General features: G+C 33.6%; 1 protein-coding gene across 1 annotated transcript in view; it reads right to left on the reverse strand.

Annotated features, from left to right (window-relative positions):
• Window positions 1-8,008: 8,008 nt before the first annotated feature.
• The window catches only part of PLOD2 (procollagen-lysine,2-oxoglutarate 5-dioxygenase 2), a gene marked incomplete at its 5' end in the record, with an annotated part of 77,969 nt that continues 64,070 nt past the window's right edge, over window positions 8,009-21,907 (reverse strand). Inside the window, 10 exon segments of the mRNA XM_080801238.1 lie at window positions 8,009-9,414; window positions 9,595-9,720; window positions 9,831-9,977; window positions 11,146-11,250; window positions 12,293-12,358; window positions 15,243-15,356; window positions 16,359-16,421; window positions 17,590-17,731; window positions 20,232-20,357; window positions 21,186-21,280. Coding sequence (XP_080657364.1) covers window positions 9,259-9,414; window positions 9,595-9,720; window positions 9,831-9,977; window positions 11,146-11,250; window positions 12,293-12,358; window positions 15,243-15,356; window positions 16,359-16,421; window positions 17,590-17,731; window positions 20,232-20,357; window positions 21,186-21,280 — 1,140 coding nt within the window. The 3' untranslated portion in view covers window positions 8,009-9,258.

Here is a 21,907-nt window from a genome sequence, read left to right on the forward strand (position 1 = left end):
TCAATCCATCTTCTCCAAGCAAAATATGTATCATTTTCTCAAACATGTGATTGGTTTTATTAATCAGGTAAAAAGCTATCTTTCAAAGCCTTGAAACCTTAACATATAAAGCTTCATTTTTTTTTTCACACGCATCTGTTGTGGGCCTGGCAACTGTTAAGGCAAACTCCCTTCCAAATAGTGACTCGGGACCAAGACATTTCAATATATATGCTTTAAGAGTCACTACTGTGGGCTCTTAAATGGTTGGCCTTGGGAGTGAGTGATCCATACCACTTCTGCTCTTAAGCCACTGGCCAAAAACAGTCACATGGCTCCACCTATGAGTGGGAAATCTGGAAGCATATGGATATTCTGTGAAAAGCACATGAAATTGTCACAAAAGGAAACCATCGTTGAAGATTTAGATTCTGGGCTACAAGCATCTGAGAGTGCATACCAATTAATCATGTCACATAGACAAACACATATTCTGCACTCCTTGTTCTGTTTTCACTCTACGCCTTAAAAAATAGTGTAACATTGGGCTGAATATTTGCAAGAAAGTCTGTTGAAGGATGAAACTGAAAAACAGTGCACACAACATACTTCCCAAAAATAATAGAATAATCTGACATTTTAAGGTCAAAACAAATGTCCCAAGTTAGTAAATGTGACCCTTCTAATTCATGGCAAGTTATATGTAGGTTTTTGCCCATTTGTCATATTCTTGTTTTTAAATATAATTAGATCGATTATAACTTCTGAATCTCATTGCTCTCTCCCAAGTTTTTACACACTTGAATTCACTGTTTGTTATCTTTTAAATGTTTCAGATCCACCAAATCCTTAACCAATTTTTTAAAAGATTTTATTTATTTATTTGTCAGAGAGAGAGAGAGAGAGCGAGTGAGAGAGAGCACACAACCTGGGGGATTGGCAGGTAGAGAGAAAAGCAAGGAGCCCGATGCCAGGCTCCATCCCAGGACTCTGGGATCATAACCTGAGACAAAGGAAGACCCTTAACCCACTGAGTCACCCAGGCACCCTAATCTTTAGCCAATTTTAAGTAGTTAAAAATATCTCCTCCATATTTTATAAAAATACTGCTACCCAAATCTGCTTTATTCAAACTCTTCGTTACATGCAGTCAGGAAGTTTCTAAGTTCTGGATTTTTCTGATATAATCTCCATCACAACTCTCCTACTAAACAATTCATTTTTTTTTATCAGATTCACACAGGTCCATACTTCTGAAATTATGCAGTTTTAATGCCATTATTCGTCACATTTCTAGGACCACACTGATGTTAAAATGGTGCTTGGTCAAAATCAAGGAGCCACACCCAACAGCAGTGCAATTGTAACCACAGTAAAAACCTTAGTTCAGTGAAAATGCACATCAAGGCCACATTCTCCTTGGAGTTTCAAAATGCACTGTTTTCCATTTTTCTATTTTATATTTTTCTGTTTAAAGTGGGATGATAAAATACAGAGTTTTTAGTCGCTATATAAGCATAATGCTTTTTAAAGCATTTTGTTAAAAACTGTTTGAGGATAGGTAAAAACAAATTCATGCAATTCAAAATACTTATTGAAAGTCTAATACACATATGGCCACTAAACAGGTTACTCATGAATTGATCACTCCCTGTCTCAGTTCTTCAGCAGAAAATGCTGAGAATAACAATGAAATCAGTTTATTTTTACAACATCATAGTATATCATTCTATCCAACTTGAGGCCACCTACATATCCCTTTATTCAAGAACAAACTGTACAATCTTTCTCAAGTCTTCCCCTCACGCCTCAAAACCAAAATATACATTATTAAAAACAGATTTATTTTTATTTTTAGTCTATCTGTTAAATTCAAAACTCCTATTCCCTTCAGGGATCATTTTGATTCAAATACAATAAAATCTGACATAAAACTAACTCTCCATTACTTATTCACACATAAGTGTATACTATATGCCAGGCTGTATGCTAGGGTCTAAAACAGAATAGATTAAGTAAGGCCCAATCCCTTTCCTCAAATTGCTTCTGACCTTACTGAGGAAAAGGAAAGGTAAATAAACAATGCAGTATGTTAAGTGCTCAGAAAAGCGGGGGCAATTAGAGAGGCAGGATAGGAGATTATCCCCGTTTCAGTTATCTATGGCTATGTAAAAAACTACACAGAACTTAGTGACTTAAAACAAGGTTATCTATGTTTCTTATGGTTCTATGGGTCGACCGGGCCTAAAGGGTGGATTTTTCTTGGAGACTCACATGTGGTCGCAATACGAAGTCAACCGTGGAGATAAGAGCCATCTGAAGATTCAGGTGGGCTCATCACATCCAAATAATTCACTCATGGGGTGCCAAATCAGCCCAGCTACAGCTGTTAGCTAGAGTGCTTATACATGGCCTCTCTATGTGGCATGGGCTTTCCACAGAATGGCGCCTGGATTCTAGAGGGAGTGTCCTAAGAATGAATATTCCAAGACAACAAAGCTGCAAGTTCTCTCATGACTCAGCTTCACAGAAGACCCACCCAGATTCAACATGGGAGGGAACAGGATAAAGGTATGAATCCTGGAAGTCATGGCTCATTGATGACCACCTTTGGAGACTTGCTTTCACAGGTACCAAATCATTTAGGTTTCAATAATACATATTTTTCTTTTTTACATTTCCTTTTCTCTTACTTCACAGAAGATCAACAGAGAAGCTATCTTGAAACAATGTGGAAATCAATGGAGTCGCTCTAGAGTTAGAGGAGGAACACCTGAATTCAGTTAAGCAGCCAGGGCACAGGGTGACCCAATGGAAGGAAAGGCAATGGAGAGGATGTGTGGTCAACGTTTGAATACAGGAGAGCTGGAACAAATTATCACTATTTTAGTACACCTCCTGTCAACAACTTCAGCAGGAACACATTTCATTAATCCTCAAAAAGCCAAAATGGAGATTATTAACTTTCATAGTTTGTCTGAATCACTCAGATTTTGTACCACAGGAATCCTGTCCCCATGGCTGCCCTTACTAGCCCTTTGCTGATTATAAAGAAAAATCATTGTGATTTATCTTTACCTACCATGAAGTTTTAAAAAATATATATTTACAATTAAACTCTCTGGAACTGTTCTAATGTAAGGTATTTTGTCTACTCAAAACCAACTACTATAGCAGTTGTAGTTGAGTCTGACCGTTTCTACACTGATTTTATTATTCATCTAGGCCCATATTCCATAGTGAACGTAGATTAGCAGTTTACAAAGTAGGTAAAAAAAACAGAAAACAAATAGGGGCGCTTGGGTGGCTCAGAGGATTAAGCATCTGCCTTTGGCTCAGGTCATGATCCCATCGTCCTGGGATCTAGCCCCCCACTAGTGGAGGACCACCCCTTGAGCGCCTACCTTGAACCCCAGGTAATCTGCTTCTCCCTCCTCTCCTCCCACTCCTTGCCCACCCCCTCCCCTTGCTCATGCACACTCTCTCTCACACATGCATTCCTTCTCAAATAGATAAACAAAATCTTTAAAAAGTAGAAAACAAATTATTTCCTCAGTACTAACTGAAAATAATGCTGGCTATCCTTTATTTCAGAATAAGGTATCTAATTCTCTTTAAAATATTGTATTATATTACCAAAATAAATAAGAACTTTCCCCCAAATCATCCAATATTATCATTTTTATTCATATTAGCCTTTAAGAAAAATTTTTAAAGTATAAAAAAAAATTAAGGTTCCTGCTTTTCGTATCAATTTTGGACTCTACTAGTTATCTATATTGACCACAAGATGGGGCTGTGATGTCACAATTTGGCAAGATTTATAAAATACATAAAGACAGTTAAAAATAATTTAATAAAGCAAAGTTTAATAAGCTAATCTCATGTTTCAAATATGCATGTATTTTCAATTAATCGATTATCCAATCTCTAATGCTCAGCAAAAGAAAATCACACTGTAATTTGTCCATTTCTCACTTGGAGTTACTGAGCTTTTTTCAAATGCAAAATTCTCCTTTGGAGGTACAAAATTACATATAACAATGTGATTTCTTTAAGGATTCTTGCTACCATTTCACACTGTTTCTAAAAGTTACTGAACTTAAATCAGTGTTAAGAAAAATGTCTTAAAAAGACTTTTAAAATTATTACATAAGCACAGAGAAGTTCATTGCTCATCACAAATCTACATGAAATTTTTTCTCCTTTTCTATCCCTTAGTTCTTTTTTTGTAATCTAATATAGTTGACCCTTGGACAACATGGGTTTGAACTGCATGCATACACTTGGTGAGGTTTTTTTCCATACTGTACTATAAATGTATTTTCTTTTCCTTACGATTCTCTTAATAACATTTTTTTAAATTTTCTCTAGCTTACCTATTGTAAGAATACAGTACATAACACATGTAACAAAAAGCATGTGTTAGACTTTATATTATCAGTAAGGCTTCCAATCAACAGGAGGCTATTAATAAATTTGAGAGGAGTCAAAAGTTACACGGGTATTTTTGACTGTGCAGGTAGTGATGGTAGGAGGGTGGTCTGGGTGCCCATAACCTCTGCATTGTTCAAGGGCCAACCCGTAGTTACTTTGGGGTAAGGATGATTTGAAAGAGACCGTATTTTCTTTATGTTATTTATGGCATGCATGATCTCTCCGTATCATCTGTTAAAACTTCTTTTAAGTTGATTGTGTGTTTTGTATTGTTAAATAGGCCAAAATTCCTTTCCAATTTTCAAAAGATTAAATTCAGATTTCTCAGTTAACCATTTTTCAGTAGAGACACAACAGCATGGCAAAATAATGTTACTTGATTTAGTAAAGAAGCAAGCACCGCCACCTCAAAAAATCAGCAAAGAAACTATTTTCACATGAAGTGTTTTCTTTTTTCTTTCTTTTTTTTTTTTTTAAGATTTTCTTTGAGAGAGAGAGCAAGCGAGAGCAAGCGAAAGGCCACAAGCAGGGGGAGCAGCGAGGAAGAGGGAGAAGCAAACTCCCCACTGAGCAAGGGGTCAGACAAGGTCCTGGAGCAGAAGGTAACAGCTTAATTGACTGAGCCCCCAGAAGCCCCCCACATGAGTATATTCTAACCTATTTTAATATATTAACAATGATACAAAGATATAATTTAATCTTTTAAAAAAAGCTGTCAAGACAAATTTAGATTTAGAAAGTCCTCACATCTCTAGAAAGATGCATATTCATCTTTCCAATTTTTCTAGTTCCTTTTATTAGAATAATTAAGCTATATCGTGCTTTGCTTTTTAAAGCATGTCTACATGTAGTTTTCTACACTTTTCACTGCTTATTCGCATTACTCTTCAAATTTCATCCAAAATTCATTGCTATCTTTAAAGAGTTTTATACATTTTCCCCTTTTTTCACCCCAAGGGCTTTTTCTTAAGAAAGAGTTATTCTTAAAGAAGTTTGTACCTTGCTATTCTGAAAGACCACAGAAAAAAATGTGCTGTTTGACAAAGACTGCTTTCATGAAGTCTCAAAGACTTTAATTTTCCAAAATAGTCAACATCTAGTCAAAGAGGGCTATTTGCTGAGACTGACTTTCAGCTGCGAATAAAAATCATATCCGGCTTTTCCTGCAACTTGAAGAGATCTGTTGAATAGACTACTCCATATTCCAAATAAATGACAGGGCCCAAAAATGTCATGTAAGATGGACTGTATGGCTTAGCAAGCAGAGAAATTAATAAGTGCAGATGACAGACAAGAAAATGGGAGTGAAGGAATAATATAAAGAGATTCTGCCGTTAGGATGGACAGAATGGACTCAATACGTATGGTAATAGTTTTCCTTATTTTAATGCTGTAGAGGGGTATTTGATCTCTTCGGTAAGTTACCAACATAAGTAAATTATTAGTGTTTTTCAAAAATGTAGCAGGATCAAGAAAATTAATATACTAGACTACTACTAAAGTATCTGTATTAAGGGAAAATATTCATTAATTCCTATGCACACTCAGAATTAGGAAAAAAGCCACCAATATAAGCATTAAAAGCTCTCTGGGAATACATATATATACACACACACAGACACAAACATGTACCCATAAACACAAATAGTTACTATTGACATCAATATACTTCCACTTATTCAAATTAAATTAGTTATAGGAATTTTCCCCTTTTCTTTCTACTGTTTTTTCTTTATATTTAACAATTAATACACAAATATATATCCACAGTAAAAGATTTCAGTTCCACAAAACACTAAAAATAGCAAGGATATGATCTAGCAATTCCATTTCTGGGAGCGTATCTGAAAGAAAATCATTATCTCAAAAACCAACCTGTACCTCATGTTCGCTGTAGCAGCATGATTTATAATAGCCAAGACATGGAAACAACAAGTGTTCACAGGTGGATGAATAGATTAAAAAAAACATGTGGTATATATGCAAGAGAATATTATTCAATCTTAAAAAGGAAGGAACTATTACCATTTGTGACAGCATGGACAAGACCTGGGGGCATTATACTAAGTGAAATAAGTCAGACAGAGAAAGACAGAGACTACCTATCACTTACATGCACAATCTAAAAAAAAAAAATGAACTAACAGAAACAGGAGAACAAATAGGTGGTTGCCAGAGCTGAGTTCTCCATACATCCAATCCTACCTATTTTCCATCTTTCCAATTTGCTGGTCTACTGATGGGAATTTTTCACACTTTCCCTCACTAATCATGAATTGTTCTTTTTAAAATTTCATATCATTTCAGGAAGACTGGGACAAGAGGGAAGATAGAAAATGCTATTGACTGCCTTGATCCAATTTCTGAAAACAAAATATGAGATTAAAATAGTTACTATAGGTTGCCACAGATGTGAACCACAACTGAAAAGAACGAGGATCTAGCAGATGTCTTTCTTCTTAGGGATACAAGGGGCATTATGCTGGCTTGCACTGTTTTTTTATAACCAGAGTCTGCTCTGATTGGCTGACATCCATGACATACCAGTTGTTACGTATTTAGAATACCACCCTTGAAGCATAGTAATGTAATTCAGAAACAATAACATGTCTCTTCAACAAAGTTGATGGGCTATAGGAATCTACTTGGAGTATTAAGTGCCACCAAAGAAGAGAAAAGAGATAGAACCCAACTTCCTTATTTCCTAAGTCCATCATCCAGTAATCATAATCTTGATCATCACTATCTCCTCAGTGCTTGGAATATTGCATGGCCCATAGTAGGGACTTGAAAAACACCACTGAATACATAAAATACAATGGAATATTACTCAGCTATCAGAAAGGTTGAACACCCACCATTTGCATCGACATGGATGGAACTGGAGGGTATTATGCTAAATGAAATAAGGAGAGAAAGACAATTATCATATGGTTTCACTCATATGTGGAACATAAGGAATAGTGTGGAGGACCACAGGGGAACGGAGGAAAAACTGAATGGGAAGAAATCAGAGAGGAAGACAAGCCATGAGAGACTCTGGACTCTGGGAAACAAACTGATGGTTACAGAAGGGAGGGAAGTGGAGGGATGGAGTGACTGAATGATGGGTATTAAGGAGGGGATGCGTTGTGATGAGCACTGGGTATTACACACAGCTAATGAATCAGTGAACACTACATCAAAAACTAATGATGTACTATATGCTGGCTAACTAAACATAATAAAAAAAATCATCCCCCTAATAAATGTGATCTGAAGAGTCAACAAATAAATAAATAAACAAATAAATACAGCACTGAATAAATATGTATTGAATGAATGTTTTGTCTTGATTTCTTCACTTGTAAAATAAATTAGATCAATCCCTAGTCATTATGAGACTGAAGATATTATAATTCAATTCTTAATTCAATAAGTAGAGTTTTCATTAAGTTATAATATTAGTAAATATACCAATCAAAATGAAAAAATCATAGCCTATTACATCTAGATATTCTTTTAGGATACTCCCATCATACATTCTCTTCTAAAGATAAATCACCAGTAATAAAGAGACCAACAGAAACTTATTTTAAATTATTTTATTTTTCATAACTTTCTAACACATAGTGTTAGAAAAATGAATTTTGGCACCATGACTTAGAACTTTTTTTCAAGTTTAACTTTTAAATTAAAAACAGTAGCTACAATAAGTCTATTTAAACCTCACTCAGAGAAATGGTGAAAAATCAAGTCACAAATTTTTTGTGCTGGGGAATTTTTTTTAAAATGAGATTAAGACAATGTAACAAAAAGAGTAGGAAGGATAAAATGGAGACTATGCTGGAAAGACATAAAGGTAAATAACCTTCTCTAAAAAAAGAATAATGAGGGAGACAAGGGGCAGAGAGAAGAAGAAAGGCTCACCAACTTTATTTTCCTGATATAAAATTCAAGTACTTAACAAAGTTTTTAAAAAATTATAAAATGCTACTACCAATCTTGTGAAATTTTCTTTTTCCTCATTATTTTCTAGAATTAAAATCAAAAGCCTGTTTTGACTTAAGGACACTTGGCGATCTTAAGTTTATATTTGATATACTTTACAAAACGGAAAGGCTTGAAAACTTTCCTAAATCTACTACCTACTCAATATAATCCACCTTGGAAAATTAATCTGAAGGAATATAGGGTTTGATTTTTAATACAAATGTAACAAAAAAAAAATCTGCCTAACAATCTAAATAATGTTTTCAACTGGCTCTAAACCTCAGTTGTATTCTGTACCAAGTTTCTTGAAGAAAAACGTTGTGTAATATTTACTGTTCTTTGTATTCCTTCAGTAACTACTGTAAAAGGTACCTGTATAGGTCATCAAAAAAGTACTTACACAATTAGTTGCATACAAATTCAGTTATAACTCCAGTTTTCCAATGTTTCAAAAATTGCCAATTTTTACTTATATTCATTTTGTTCATATGTTAATAAATAAAATCCTTCCCATGCTTTTTTAATAATAAAATACTATGTCTCATCACTTGTACATTTATAGCTGAGTATTTTATCAATTGAAACACAAATCCAGAAAACGGTCGTTATTCTCAGAGACAGTAAGGCATAGAAATAAATATTTGTTTTTACTTTTTCTTTCTTTTCTTCTTCAATCTGTGTTTTAAGGCTCAGAGCAGACATTAAGAAATATCAAACAATTTTTTACAAAAAAGTTTTTCAAATGTTTGGCCCAAAGTGAAGTTGTTCTGTTGAAGTTATTTAAATATTCCTCTCATCTTCTCAAGCACAACTTCAAAGACATGTTCGTCCATTCCAAAAGAAAATTCAATTCAATGAGAAGCAAATAACTTAGGGGTCTATAAATGACACTGCAATGTATCTTGTTCCATTTTTAACAGGAAGTCCTTCATGCAAATGTGTGAGTCTCCCTGGATGCATGAAGCTCCAGCCTTTTCTGGGTGATTCAATAGAGCAATTGTACCTTAGAAATTTGCATCCGCCTCCCTAAAAGAGATGGAACAAATAAATGTATCAGCTAATTATGTTTAATTTTTAATCTTTGGGAAAATTCAAATTATGCCATCTAACCGGAATCTAAAAAAAATAAATAAATAATAAGGCAAAGGCCTTCTCGTGAACGTAAATTTATGATTTCAAAATGTCAAAAATCAAAGCCATAATTACCTGAAAATCTTCTCCCACGTTATTGAGTGCAATGTTGATGGTAAATGTAGAAGCGTCATGATGAGGGCGAAGAGAGCGCTGTCTTTCAGGGGAGTATTTTACTACAAAATTCAATAGTGCAAACCCCTAAAAAAGCAAAGTAAACCAATGGATTTGTTTATCAATAAAAATATAAAATAGCACATTTGTGTAAAAACGAGTAGGAGGTAGATGGGGGGGAATGGGAAGATAACTACCTTCGTATAATAACCTGCAAAGACCTTCAGTGTAACGGGCGCAATAAACTCCCGGATAAAATGAAGCCATACATTCTCCAGATCAATTTGCTTCATGTGGATATCATCAGTTGGGACATTTTCATAACCACCAGATATACGGCTATCCTAGAAACAGCATTAATGATGTCATAAAGTGTGGTCCACATGCAATTCACATTTATATTACCTTGGATTTTCTTTTTCAACCACAAGATCATAATAGACAATAAAAATAACAGTTGTTCAATTATGGTGTACCATCTGCTTTAATTGCAAAACTATCAAAATAATATATATATAACATGTTATATAACATGGCGTTGCAAATGTATCAATGATGAAGCAAAGTTGGGCAGAGTCAGTAGACTCCTTTTTTACTTACTTAGTATATATGGGCGGTCTGACTATAAAGTAAATAAAACATATTTCCAAAGCCCTCCCATGCCTCCCCCAAAATTAGTATTTTACAGTAACCCTTCAGACAGTCTTAGCTACTCGACCGACAAAGATTCTGCTTGTCTGCCCTTTGATTCCCCTACCACTGAAAACAAGCTTTCCCTGCTATGTTCCCCACTTCAACTTTATGATACCCAAAGTCCTTCCATGATTGCTTTTTATTATCCTACAACCTGCTGACTTCAAGTTCTTCCTCACACTTTGAACTTCTGTCTCTCTGGTCAATTGACTAGCTAGAGTATGAAGTTGAGCAGAGGCAGTAATATTCCAGAGTATTCCCCTAGAATTCCTTGGTATTGTTAAGGAACAGGCATCTGTGGATACTCTGAGGAAAAGAAACACACTGAAACAAAAACAACAATACTTCCTGCCAAGCCTTTGACACTGAATATAAATGCAAAACTGAATTACACCAATGGCATTCAAACAGATTTTTTCTACCAATGTTTACACACCCACAAAGAGCTTTGGCAGTCAACCAGATAAACTTTGTCTCAGTACTTTCACTATAGCTCACTGTGAAAATGGAGAGAATAGGAAGTGGCCCTGGAGAAGACCAATACCACACAATAGACATAAATTACCTTACCATTCCAGCCTGGAAACACTGACCTTTAGAAACCATCCAGTGTAATTACATACATAAAGGACAACCTGAGGCCAGACAGATTAAATGCTATCAAAGTTCTCCTGCCAGCCCTGTCAGCCTTGCATTTAGATCTAAGAGTCAGAGATACATGACAAAACAGATATATCCCCTCTAAATTGTCTAAATACATTTACCCCTGCATCTAACCCCCATACACATTATAGTTCTTTGTGTGAAATTACCACTTACATGATGTTTCCCCCCGGACCACTGGCCATAATGCTCCATTTCTTCCACCAATTCATCACAGGCTTTTTCAGAAAAGATGGGAAACCAAAAGACATCGGGACAAGGCTATAAAACAAGGCATCACCATGAAGAGAATAATAGTTTTTGTCTCGTAAGTAATAAATGGCATTTCAAAAGTAACAGGATGGAATATTCAATATTCATCTCACTTAGATGCCTTTTTAAGAGGTTTGGCCAATATTACTGACATTACTGTTACAAATAATAGTAGCTTTTCTTTAATGCTAAGACTTTTTTCTTTTTTTGCATTTTACATCTGTAAAATCAAGACAGATCTTAGTCTCACATTTGACCAGGCAGCCACTGATACAGCTGTAATGCTACAGTCTGCCTTACCTTGTGTGTACGCGTACATCTGTGGGTGTGCACGTACACACACCCATGTACCTGATGTTGCACTTGAGTTGACTTGCCCTTTGAAATGTTTTCTAAATAATTTATACTACAATTTGCCATTGAAATGAAAGTTATTTTGTATACAAGGCTCTACAACATGTGGTAACATCTATACCTTAATAAGTCTAAATTAGCTCTTCCAATATGTATAAAATAAAAAATTTCTAAATGACTAGACAATGTTGTATCCTAGTTTAATTGGCAGTATTCTTATTCTTTCTCACAGTACACAAAATAACAGCATCTCAGAATCAAAGATGCCTTACATTCTCTGAAATAAGCTATTAGCAACAGTTTGGAACATTTAAAGTTCATTTTTTTTAAAATTTCTTTGAAAAAAGACTCTTGAAGTTCAATTTCTTTCTAAGATAAACTTAATGAATGAGGCCTACACTAGAGATTTGCCAAGGGTTCCTTATTTTCTGTGGTTTGAGACAGATACAACACTTGGAAGCATCCCCGAAAAAGGGCAAGATCTTAAAATTATTGTTCAATTCCATGTTCTACATTTTTACAACTACATGACCCTTAAGGCTATAACATTTGTAATTAAACCATATGGTTTTTACCTAAAAGATGGTTTCTGTACTTTCACAACATCCTTCGCTAAAGCCATATTGCATTAATATTGTTCCCTTCTGGAAAACAAGGCAAAAGTGCCTTACAGAGCATAGTAATTATTAATACAAACCTGTTCAACTATATTTTCAGTGAAAATCTTTGAATAATCACGGTTTATATACTTCTCCTTCCAGTCCTACCAAAAAAAAATTAATTGCACAGATTAAAGCAAATACCTTTTTATAAGTAATAGAAAATCCAAAGATTATGCATTTTAGAAATTGCTCAATTTATAAATGGCTACGTGTACTAGACAAAAAAGGAATTTTCAGAAATCACAGTTTGTTTTTTAAACATAGTCTGAGTCTGCATATGCTGACATCATTCTATGAAAATCAAATTTTTATTTATGAAGTTATACCTCAAGATTTTAAAACCTGAGTAATCTTAGAGCAATTAGATTTATATACTGTATTTTATGCATATACACAGGGATAGATAAATATGTGCTTAAAAGTTAATGATAACAAAATCCTATCAACAAATACTAGTAAAATTAGCAAATTAATAAACTAAAGTCTTACTTATATATACTTTAATAGTGAATTACTCAAATAATTTTGATTTTAAAAATTATTTCAAAATTTTCTCTTCACTTCAGTTTTTAATATGTATCAAAGAATGATCATGGATTACTAACATTTTCATTTCTTTTAATTACTGAAATTAAGGTATAGAATCATACACTGAGAAATAGCTTCTCTTCATGCTAACTTAGGAACCTGATTCTTCTCTTTGATACATGACACCTGAACCACATATTAAGATATCTCAATTTTTGTCAACATCAGCTAAGGAATCCTTTTCCTTGGTCAAGTGTTTTATTTAAAAACCACATATTTAGAGGGTATATACGAAAATATGGAGTGATTTAGTATCCAGAAAGATCTCTTCTTAAATGTATTTAGAAATGTTTAACAAACTTGTAATTTTCTCTTTACCAAGTACAGACAAAGGGAGCCAGGAGGGAAGAACTGAGGGATAGACTCAAAATAATTCCAAACAAAATATGTTGCAGAAAATGTGTCTGATATACATCTTTTGAGGTCAGATTTCAGAGAGGCCCTGATAATTTATACACCATTCTTAGTTTTGTACATCTTTGCCTATATGTAGCTCAGATATTTTTGATATGAAAGAACCAAAGTTATCTTCTAATTCTTTAATACATTTCATTTATACATAGTAAGTAATTATAAGAATCAAATTGTTGCATTATGTCATTAACCTTTTAATAGTGGTTATTTTCTGATTCCAAAATATGGTGGGAAATTAGAAAAAAACAGTCATTCAAAACATTTCAGAATCTTTAAAGTATTTTTTTCCTATGCATCATTATTGATTTTTTGAAGTAGAAGGAAAAAAATCCCTAAGATCTTACAGTAAGGCATTAACTTCTCATTTTAGGCTACCTTTCAAGTATCATTAAACAAACTGTGACTTTACTCATTGCTTAGAAATTCTGATAATAGGACAATCGTCAAATAGTTTGCTATGGGACATCCTTCAGGAGGCATTATCCATCAGGCTAATTTACCAAAACAAAACAAAGCCATGGAAAGAAAAGCAGTTCCTACTTACTTCTGATGTTTTCCTTTCATATTCTCCAAAGATATGAATTCTGACACAAATGTCTACAATTCAGGATATAATTTGGGACATTTTTTCAGGAACTAATACTACCCAAGAAATAATTCTATTCCTCAAAATAACCAAGACACTCAGTGCCAAAGTAAAATATCTAATTCCATCCTCACCATTTTAAAAAGCCTTTTTTAAATTACACTCCTGTGAAAGATTAAGATATATAGCTAAGATGAAATGAAAATACTTTTAAAATACAAAAATATCAAAAGACATTCTTTTTCTATTGAAGAGAGTCTTCAGAGACCACTAAATTTACTATACCTGGATGTCAACTACTCCTACAAAATAAAAGACAATTCTGACCAGGTGGCTAGAGTCTTTGCAATTTAAAATTTTTACTATGGAAAAGGGGAAAACCATGAACAGTAGCATTACAGAGATGATTACTAAAGAGAGTATTTTCACTTGAATAAATGTTCCAAATTGGCAAAAATATACTTCCATAAAACAAAAAAAAGGAGTGAATTCTTGTATGATTCAAATCTTTAAGACACGAAATAATTTTACAGTTAGAAGGTAATAATTTCTTCAACCTCAGACTTTTGATATACACTGAATCCCTTTACTCTGCAATCTTCTCTGGCTGTCTTTGGCATACACTCACAAACTTGTTATTAAGAAATAAATAAAATGATAAAATAAAATGTATGTTCCCATACTAACTTCTTGAATTCTCTTCTTGAAAATCAAAACATAATATTGTCATATGTGAGCTACTTGTAAACAGTTTTTCTGAAATTACAATTAAAAATTTTACAATGCTTTTGAATATATAAAACAGAAGTATTGAGGAAAACCATAGAAACTGATAATTCTTTTACCCACACCTAATATACATCTTAATCAAAAAAAAAAAAAAAAAATTCTTGGGGGGTGCCTGGATGGCTCAGTGCTTGGTTAAGCCTCTGCCTTCAGCTCAGGTCATGATCTCAGGGTCCTAAAATGGAGCCCCGCATCAGGCTCTCTGTTGAGTGGGGAGCCTGCTTCTCCCTCTCTCTCTCTGCCTGCCTCTCTGTCTACTTGTGATCTCTCTCTGTCAAATAAACAAATAAAATCTTAAAAAAAAAAATTATTGGGAAAGACAAAAGAATAAATTATTACAAAAAGTTTAAAAAAAAAGAAAAAAATTTAAAAATTTAAAATTCTTGGTCAAGAAATATAATTGTATCTTTTAAAGAATAATATAAATAATAATATTTTAAATTATTTTATTTTTAAAAGGCACAATTAATTATATTTCTTAAGCTGCTTTTAAACTTTAAACCTTTTTAAAGCCTCTTACCACATTTTCATATTATCAACCCAACTGATTTATATCCATTTAGAGTTATAGGGAAAGAAGAAATGAATGAAGTTGAGTATGAAATACTTACCACAGGATTTTCAAAAATCTGCCAGAGGTCATTGTTATAATGGGAAGTATTGTAATTAGCAGTTGATAAAAGTCTTCCAAATTCATGTCTATTAGAAATATACATAAACACACCCTATGTGCCAAAGAATAACAGTATTAACAATCTTACAGGAAAATACAAGAAAATAAACTTAACCACAGGAAAAATATAAATGAGATATTAATTACAACTTTCATCTCTCATTCGTGAACATGCATTTTTATTTTTCATATAAAACATGCATGATTTAAAATAAAAGAAATAACATTTTTATTAATTATGGATTCAGACACCACATAAAACTAATTGATAGCACTGACACTCAACTGAAAAAAAGAAGAGGAAGAACGACTGTTTTTGTCCCTTTCTCATTGATCCTAGATGTAGACATCGGGGGAAAAAAATCCTGTTTGAAAGCAGAAATATTTTTGAGACACCAAAGTGCAATGAATTGTACCTCTTTTGGCTTCTTTCCCTTTCAAAGAAAATGTCATATTTTTAAACAAGAATTCAAATGTCAGTATTATTTCATCAGACTATGTCATTCTTTTTATTGTCCTTATGTTTAAAAACTGAACATAGAAATTACTTATTCATTAAAGGTAGCTAAAGAAAACCAGTCTCATTCCCTTGCCCCAGATCAAATAAATGTGGCAAACACCACTATGGTAAGTTTGTTTCTTTTTGTACCTGTTTTAATGATAAAAGGGTTAGTTATTAATAAAATATAAAAACAATGAAGAGTACCCAATCTCATTGTAGTCAAGATGTACTTTATACTTAGTCCTATGTTTTCTCCCCCTTAAAAAAAAACAAAACTCAAAAAACTAGTAAAAGGGATTTGGGTTTAAGTTTCTTATTCGTCAACCACAAAATATGAATCGGCCCAAAGAACTAAGAGTTGAATATCACAATTATGATACCCCAACACACAAAACATACACACATATATACAAATTAAGAACCAAAGAATACCAACATTTTACTGGGCTAAATGGAAAGAAGACTCTTAAAGAAACTTTACTGGTAGGCAATATACCATATCTAGTATTAATTAAATAAACAAAAACAAATAAAAATAAATAAAAATAACACCTTTGGGGGGCTGAGCATTTGGAATGTTTCCGGAGTAGGGGAGTCTTTTTCCCTTTGTAAAGTCTAAAATGAAGAGAAGCATTGGGTAAGTTGACCTGCACACCCACACTCTCTCAGGTAATCTTAGGTAAATAACATTAGCAGCCCTTGATCAAAAGCTGACATTCTGAAATGTCCTTCATAGACAACATGCATAACAAGCAAAGCTTATAGCGCACACAAAGAAACAACTCCAGCCCCCCCTTTTTTGGGTCAAACATAAATCCAAGCTCATTCCTTAGTAGAATTGTCATTAGACACAAAATTAAGACAAAGGAAAAAATGTGTAAGAGAGGCCATTCCAGGATGCGCTGTTGAGTCAAATTAGCAGAACATGAGCACAAATTACAATCACAAGTACTGAAGATACTCGATATAACAATGCACATAGGTTTGTGGGAAAAACAAATATGTTCAAACAATACATGCCTTATTAAACTAGAAAGAAATATTTGCCAACTTTTCTGATTTTCCCCCAAATCACATCTGCTTATATAAATTTGAGTAAAATAACCCAATCACTTCTAAAATAGAAAATGACAGAAACATGTTTTAAAACATTTACACATTTTGAAAAACAAACTATTTTCTATAATCACGGAAGTTTTAAGATGAAAGTACATTTGTAGAATAGCAATGTATCATTACTTTCCACACAGATGAAATATACTACATATCCCAATCCCTCTCTCAGTTCAGTGGTAAAGAACTGCCTTGAGGAGTGTGCAGTTTATAATAATAAAGAGAATTGACATTGATTTCAGAACAAAAGTCTGTTCTTCTTAAATGTGTAAATGATTATTTCACCCTAGGTCAGTATTCCACTATAAAATTTCAAATGGAAGTGAAGATGAATTCCTAAAAATGCAAACTGATTTAATGGGCACCTGGGTGGTTCAGTTGGTTAAAAATGCCAACTGATTTGTAACAAATCCATGTTTATAACTGAAATCTTTCTGTTGCTTATGAATTAGCCTAAGCACAGAACCTAATATTTTCCAAGCTATTTCTACAGGTAAATGTTCACAAATTATCTCCGTAACTGCACCCAATTTTTCAATATGGAACCAAAAAAATTGGCAAGTACTTACAAATTAGAAAGAAAAGGAGCATCAAAACACAATGACACATCAACTGGTAAAGCAAGCCATTTTATAAGAACATTCATGCAAGCCATCATCGTATACCCTACCATTTCTCTAGCATTTCGGCACAGAGCCATATCAGGATCCAATTTATCACGAACAAAATAGTTCCTTTCATTCATCTCTGATCGAAGCGTCTTTCCCTTAATTAAGTACACATTAGCCATGTATGGGACATTCCATATCCCTCTGAAAGTAAAGACAAGACATTCCAAAATACCACAAATAAAAAATATTTAAAGGTTTATTTTTAAATTCTCAAACAAATGCCTTGTATGTTTTAAATTTTGTATATATAAAGCATTGAATCAAATTACATGAAAATGCAATGTAAATGTAATATAATGATAAAATGTAATGATATGTAACATGTACACACACAGATGACATTACTTGCTATATACTACACAATAAATCACTATCTCCCTATATAAACTTCATTTTAGGGTTATCTGTTTAGCATTTTGGCTATAATCTTTCACTTCATTTATTAGAGTATAATATTCTGTTATACAGAAAGAGCTTCCATTTAGGATCAAGCAGTTTGACAGTAAAAATAATCACATACAACCTGTGGTGTGCTAGAACTAGCTCACACTGACTCCCCCGAGCACTTAGCTATGCTCAGTGACTTCATCTTGGAAGCTTGGAAGCTTGAAATCAGTTATGGCAGAAGCATTTACACCACAGAAATGGGCAAACACTACAAATCAAGGCAACCCTCAACCCCAAGATCCAGTTGTTAGACCCTTACCAGCACACCACTGAGTAGAGCCTAAACTTCTCCTAAGATATATTCTTTTGAAATTCACTAAACCATCTCAAATTTCTTGAGAAAGAGAAGATATGAAGAAATAGAGCTAGAAGTACATGAGGGTTGGGAGATACTTTATTTTGTCCTTCATTCTTCCCCACATTTGTCTTTTTACTCTAAAAATGACTCATTTCCTATGAATAGTGAGTAAGGTTTCACCGGAAGTCATATAGGCCTGTTGCTTTTAGAGAATAGAAAGGAAAGATTTTGACCAAGGAAATGTAGTTAGATATTAAAAGGAATATGATTTCATTTTGTTTTGCTAGATGAACCTCAAGGGAAATACCGATAAAAGATACACAATGTATCATCTGAACTCAGAAATTTGACACTGGCAGAGTATGCAATATCTCAGTTTTGAAGAAACACACACAGACACACATACCCATGTGCATACATGTCATAAGATGTCATTCCTTCATGTAGTTTTTGGACATGAAGTGCATTTTTGTATTAACTAAATCAAAAACTTCTCCCATATTCTTTTCCTTATACTTTAAATAACAGTGACAAGAGACTGTACAAAATATCAGCAGTGCCTAAAGCAATTTAAAGGAAACATTAATTCTATATTCTACTTCTGTGAACCCTTACTTATTTCGGTTATACCCCCAGACAATATCAGGCATTTTGTCTACCCAAATCATCCCAGAGACAATCAAATATTTTGAAACAACAGAGTATGATCTGAACAGTGTTTCCTCAGTTAGCATGCTTCTTAATTGCAGCTAAAAAAAGCTTTTATCATATTATTCAAATCTACTATTACTACTTTCACAACTAAAACATCTTTTTAATACTCAAATATTCATCAAAAAGTATGTGGGGTTTTTATTCTAAATTTAGAGGCACATATCTTTAGTCATGAAAGAATGTTTTCCTTTTTTAATTGGGCTGATATATCTGAGAAATTAGGCAAAGACTTTAACATCTCAGTCACTCTGGTTCATCATCTGTATGAAGAAAAAGGACAACATTCCACTTTATTACTACCTTAGCAAAAAAAAAAAATTATTTCAATTCTGATTATTTTTTAGTCTAAAACATATCAACTGTTGTCTCTGAAATAAATATCAATCACGTATACACTTGGTAGCAAGTATATTCTTTTTAAACTCTAGAAATGGAAATCAGATATTGGTGAAGATATTGATCTTTAAAGCAGAATATTAGCTATGGTACCTAGAAAACTCTTGCAGTAGGAAATGTTAGAAGGTAAATCATTGCTTTTGGTATTGATTTTGTTTGTTCACTTGTGATTTTTTTTTTAATTTTTAAAAATTTTGTCTTTATTTGAAGGGAGAGAGACAGCGAGAGAGGGAATACAGGCAGGGGGAGTGGGAGAGGGAGAAGCAGGCTTCCTGCTGAACAGGGACCCACCCCTCCTTCCAGCCATGCGGGCTTGATCCCAGACTACTGGGATCAAGAATTGAGCCAAGGCAGAGGCTTAATGACTGAGCAACCCCAGGGCGGAGGGGGGGGGGGGGGGTTCACTTGTAAATTTTAAAAGCCATCAAAACAACTTTCATCCTGGCTTCATCCTGGCCAATAGATAAGCTAAATGAAATTCCTTTTCTAAACTTTTAACTAAATAATATTAGTCTTCTGACACCATCTCATGGCTACTCCCACCTACCATGCAGTATCTCTTAGTATTTTCCACAACAGTTAAGTTTCTTCCTGTGAAGATTTAGAACTTCAATGACAGATTTTTGTAATACTATTTTACACTAGCATTTCAGGATCCCAAGTGGTCTCCAGGTTTTCAGATTTCCACTAATCATGAAGAAAAAAGGAAAAAACTCAGGTAATGTGAACAAGACCACATTTAGAGATTATGGCACTTTACATTAAAAGACTGACCAAGTAACTTACACTCTATTCCCTTGAACAATATCCACATAATCTTCAGATCGAGCATAGTATCCATCAGGACTCAAGGCTCCCCAGAAGTTGGACCACAGCTTTCCATGACGAGTTACGAGAGGAGCAATGATCTTTCTAAAGACAGCATGAAAGGAAAAACAAATGCAAGTAATTATTTATTCTTAAACTACCACAGAATTTTGTTTTGGGCTTAGCACGATACATGCAACACTAAAGTTCATTTAATACCTATGTAATGAGTTAAAAAAAAAAAAGTGAAATAAAAGAGAAATAGGAATTTCCACTTTTTCTTAAACAAGCACACTGCTGATTTTCAATGATGTTTCTTAACAGTAACAAGAAAAGCAAAGTAATTGAAAAGCTAATGAAAGTATAAAAATGACTTTTAAAAGTACTTACTTATATCCAACGAAGTCAAATTACTTTAATTATTTAATTATTTTAAGCATTTCAGAAATTATACAAAATGAAATAAAATATTTTCATTGTCATTGAGAAGACATAACAATCCCTGGTGCATTGAAGTACCAATAAATATTTGTTGAATAAAAAAATGAATAACGATGAGCTGAGATATTTGTAAATAGGCCAGTTTTCCTAAAGTTAAGTCCTGAATTACTTTAAAGTATGTTTCCTTTTTTTTTAAAACTTTTAAAATGGGTTGTGCTAGTCCTGGCAATAGTGGACATTCTTCTGGCCCTTCAATACTTAAAAAAAACAAAACAGAGGGTAATTGCCATAGCACCCTGTCTGACTACTAGGAAAGTAGTTCCTTTGAGACAAGCACATGTTACAAATTCAAAATATGTCAGATTTTTTTCTTAGGAAAATCTTATTTATAATGTGTCAACACTTTCCAAATGAGGTAATTCTGAGATACTTCTAGAATTACTTTAAAAATGAAGTGAATTATAGTGGTACCAATTTTTAAGAAAAGCTCACCCAACTCTTCCATGAGGAAGTTTATGAACCAGGTATTTGCCACAAAAAAACCTATACTCCAGTCCTGTGAGCACCAGGGGTGCCTTTTCCCTTACCTACAGAAAAGTGAAACATAGTCTGTAAATACATATAATTCAAAATAGTGATTTTCGTTATTTTTCCTGGTTCCTATTAAAAGGAAATGTTAACCAGAAACATTTAAATTTTGTTTTGTTTAGAATATCTATAATATTAGAAATGATAATAAAAATTAGAATCTATATATTATGTTAATTTAAGGAATTTAAGGAATAATTCAATAGTGATAACTGATAAGATCAAATATATACTAGAAAAACAAATCTTGTAATTTATAAATTACAAGCTGCCTTCCAAAGAAGGTTGGGCAAAGAAATGGAACTCAAAATCCATCTTAAGTGTGCTTCAATGTTTTGTTTTGTTTTTTAAAAAATATTTTATTTATTTATTTAACAGAGAGATACACAGCGAGAGAAGGAACAGAAGTAGGGGGAGTGGGAGAGGGAGAAGTAGGCTTCCCGCAGAGCAGGGAGCCTGATGCGGGGCTCCATCCCAGGACTCTGGAATCAGGCAGATGCTTAACAACTGAGCCACCACCCAGGCACCCCTCAATGTTTTTGAGTACTGAAATACAGTAAAGTCCCTTATTCATGGTTTCACTTTCCATGGTTTCTATTACCCAGGACCAACCATGGTCCAGAAGC

Source organism: Martes martes (genome assembly GCF_963455335.1).
Source record: "Martes martes genome assembly, chromosome: 1".
Classification (NCBI taxonomy): Eukaryota; Metazoa; Chordata; class Mammalia; order Carnivora; family Mustelidae; genus Martes; species Martes martes.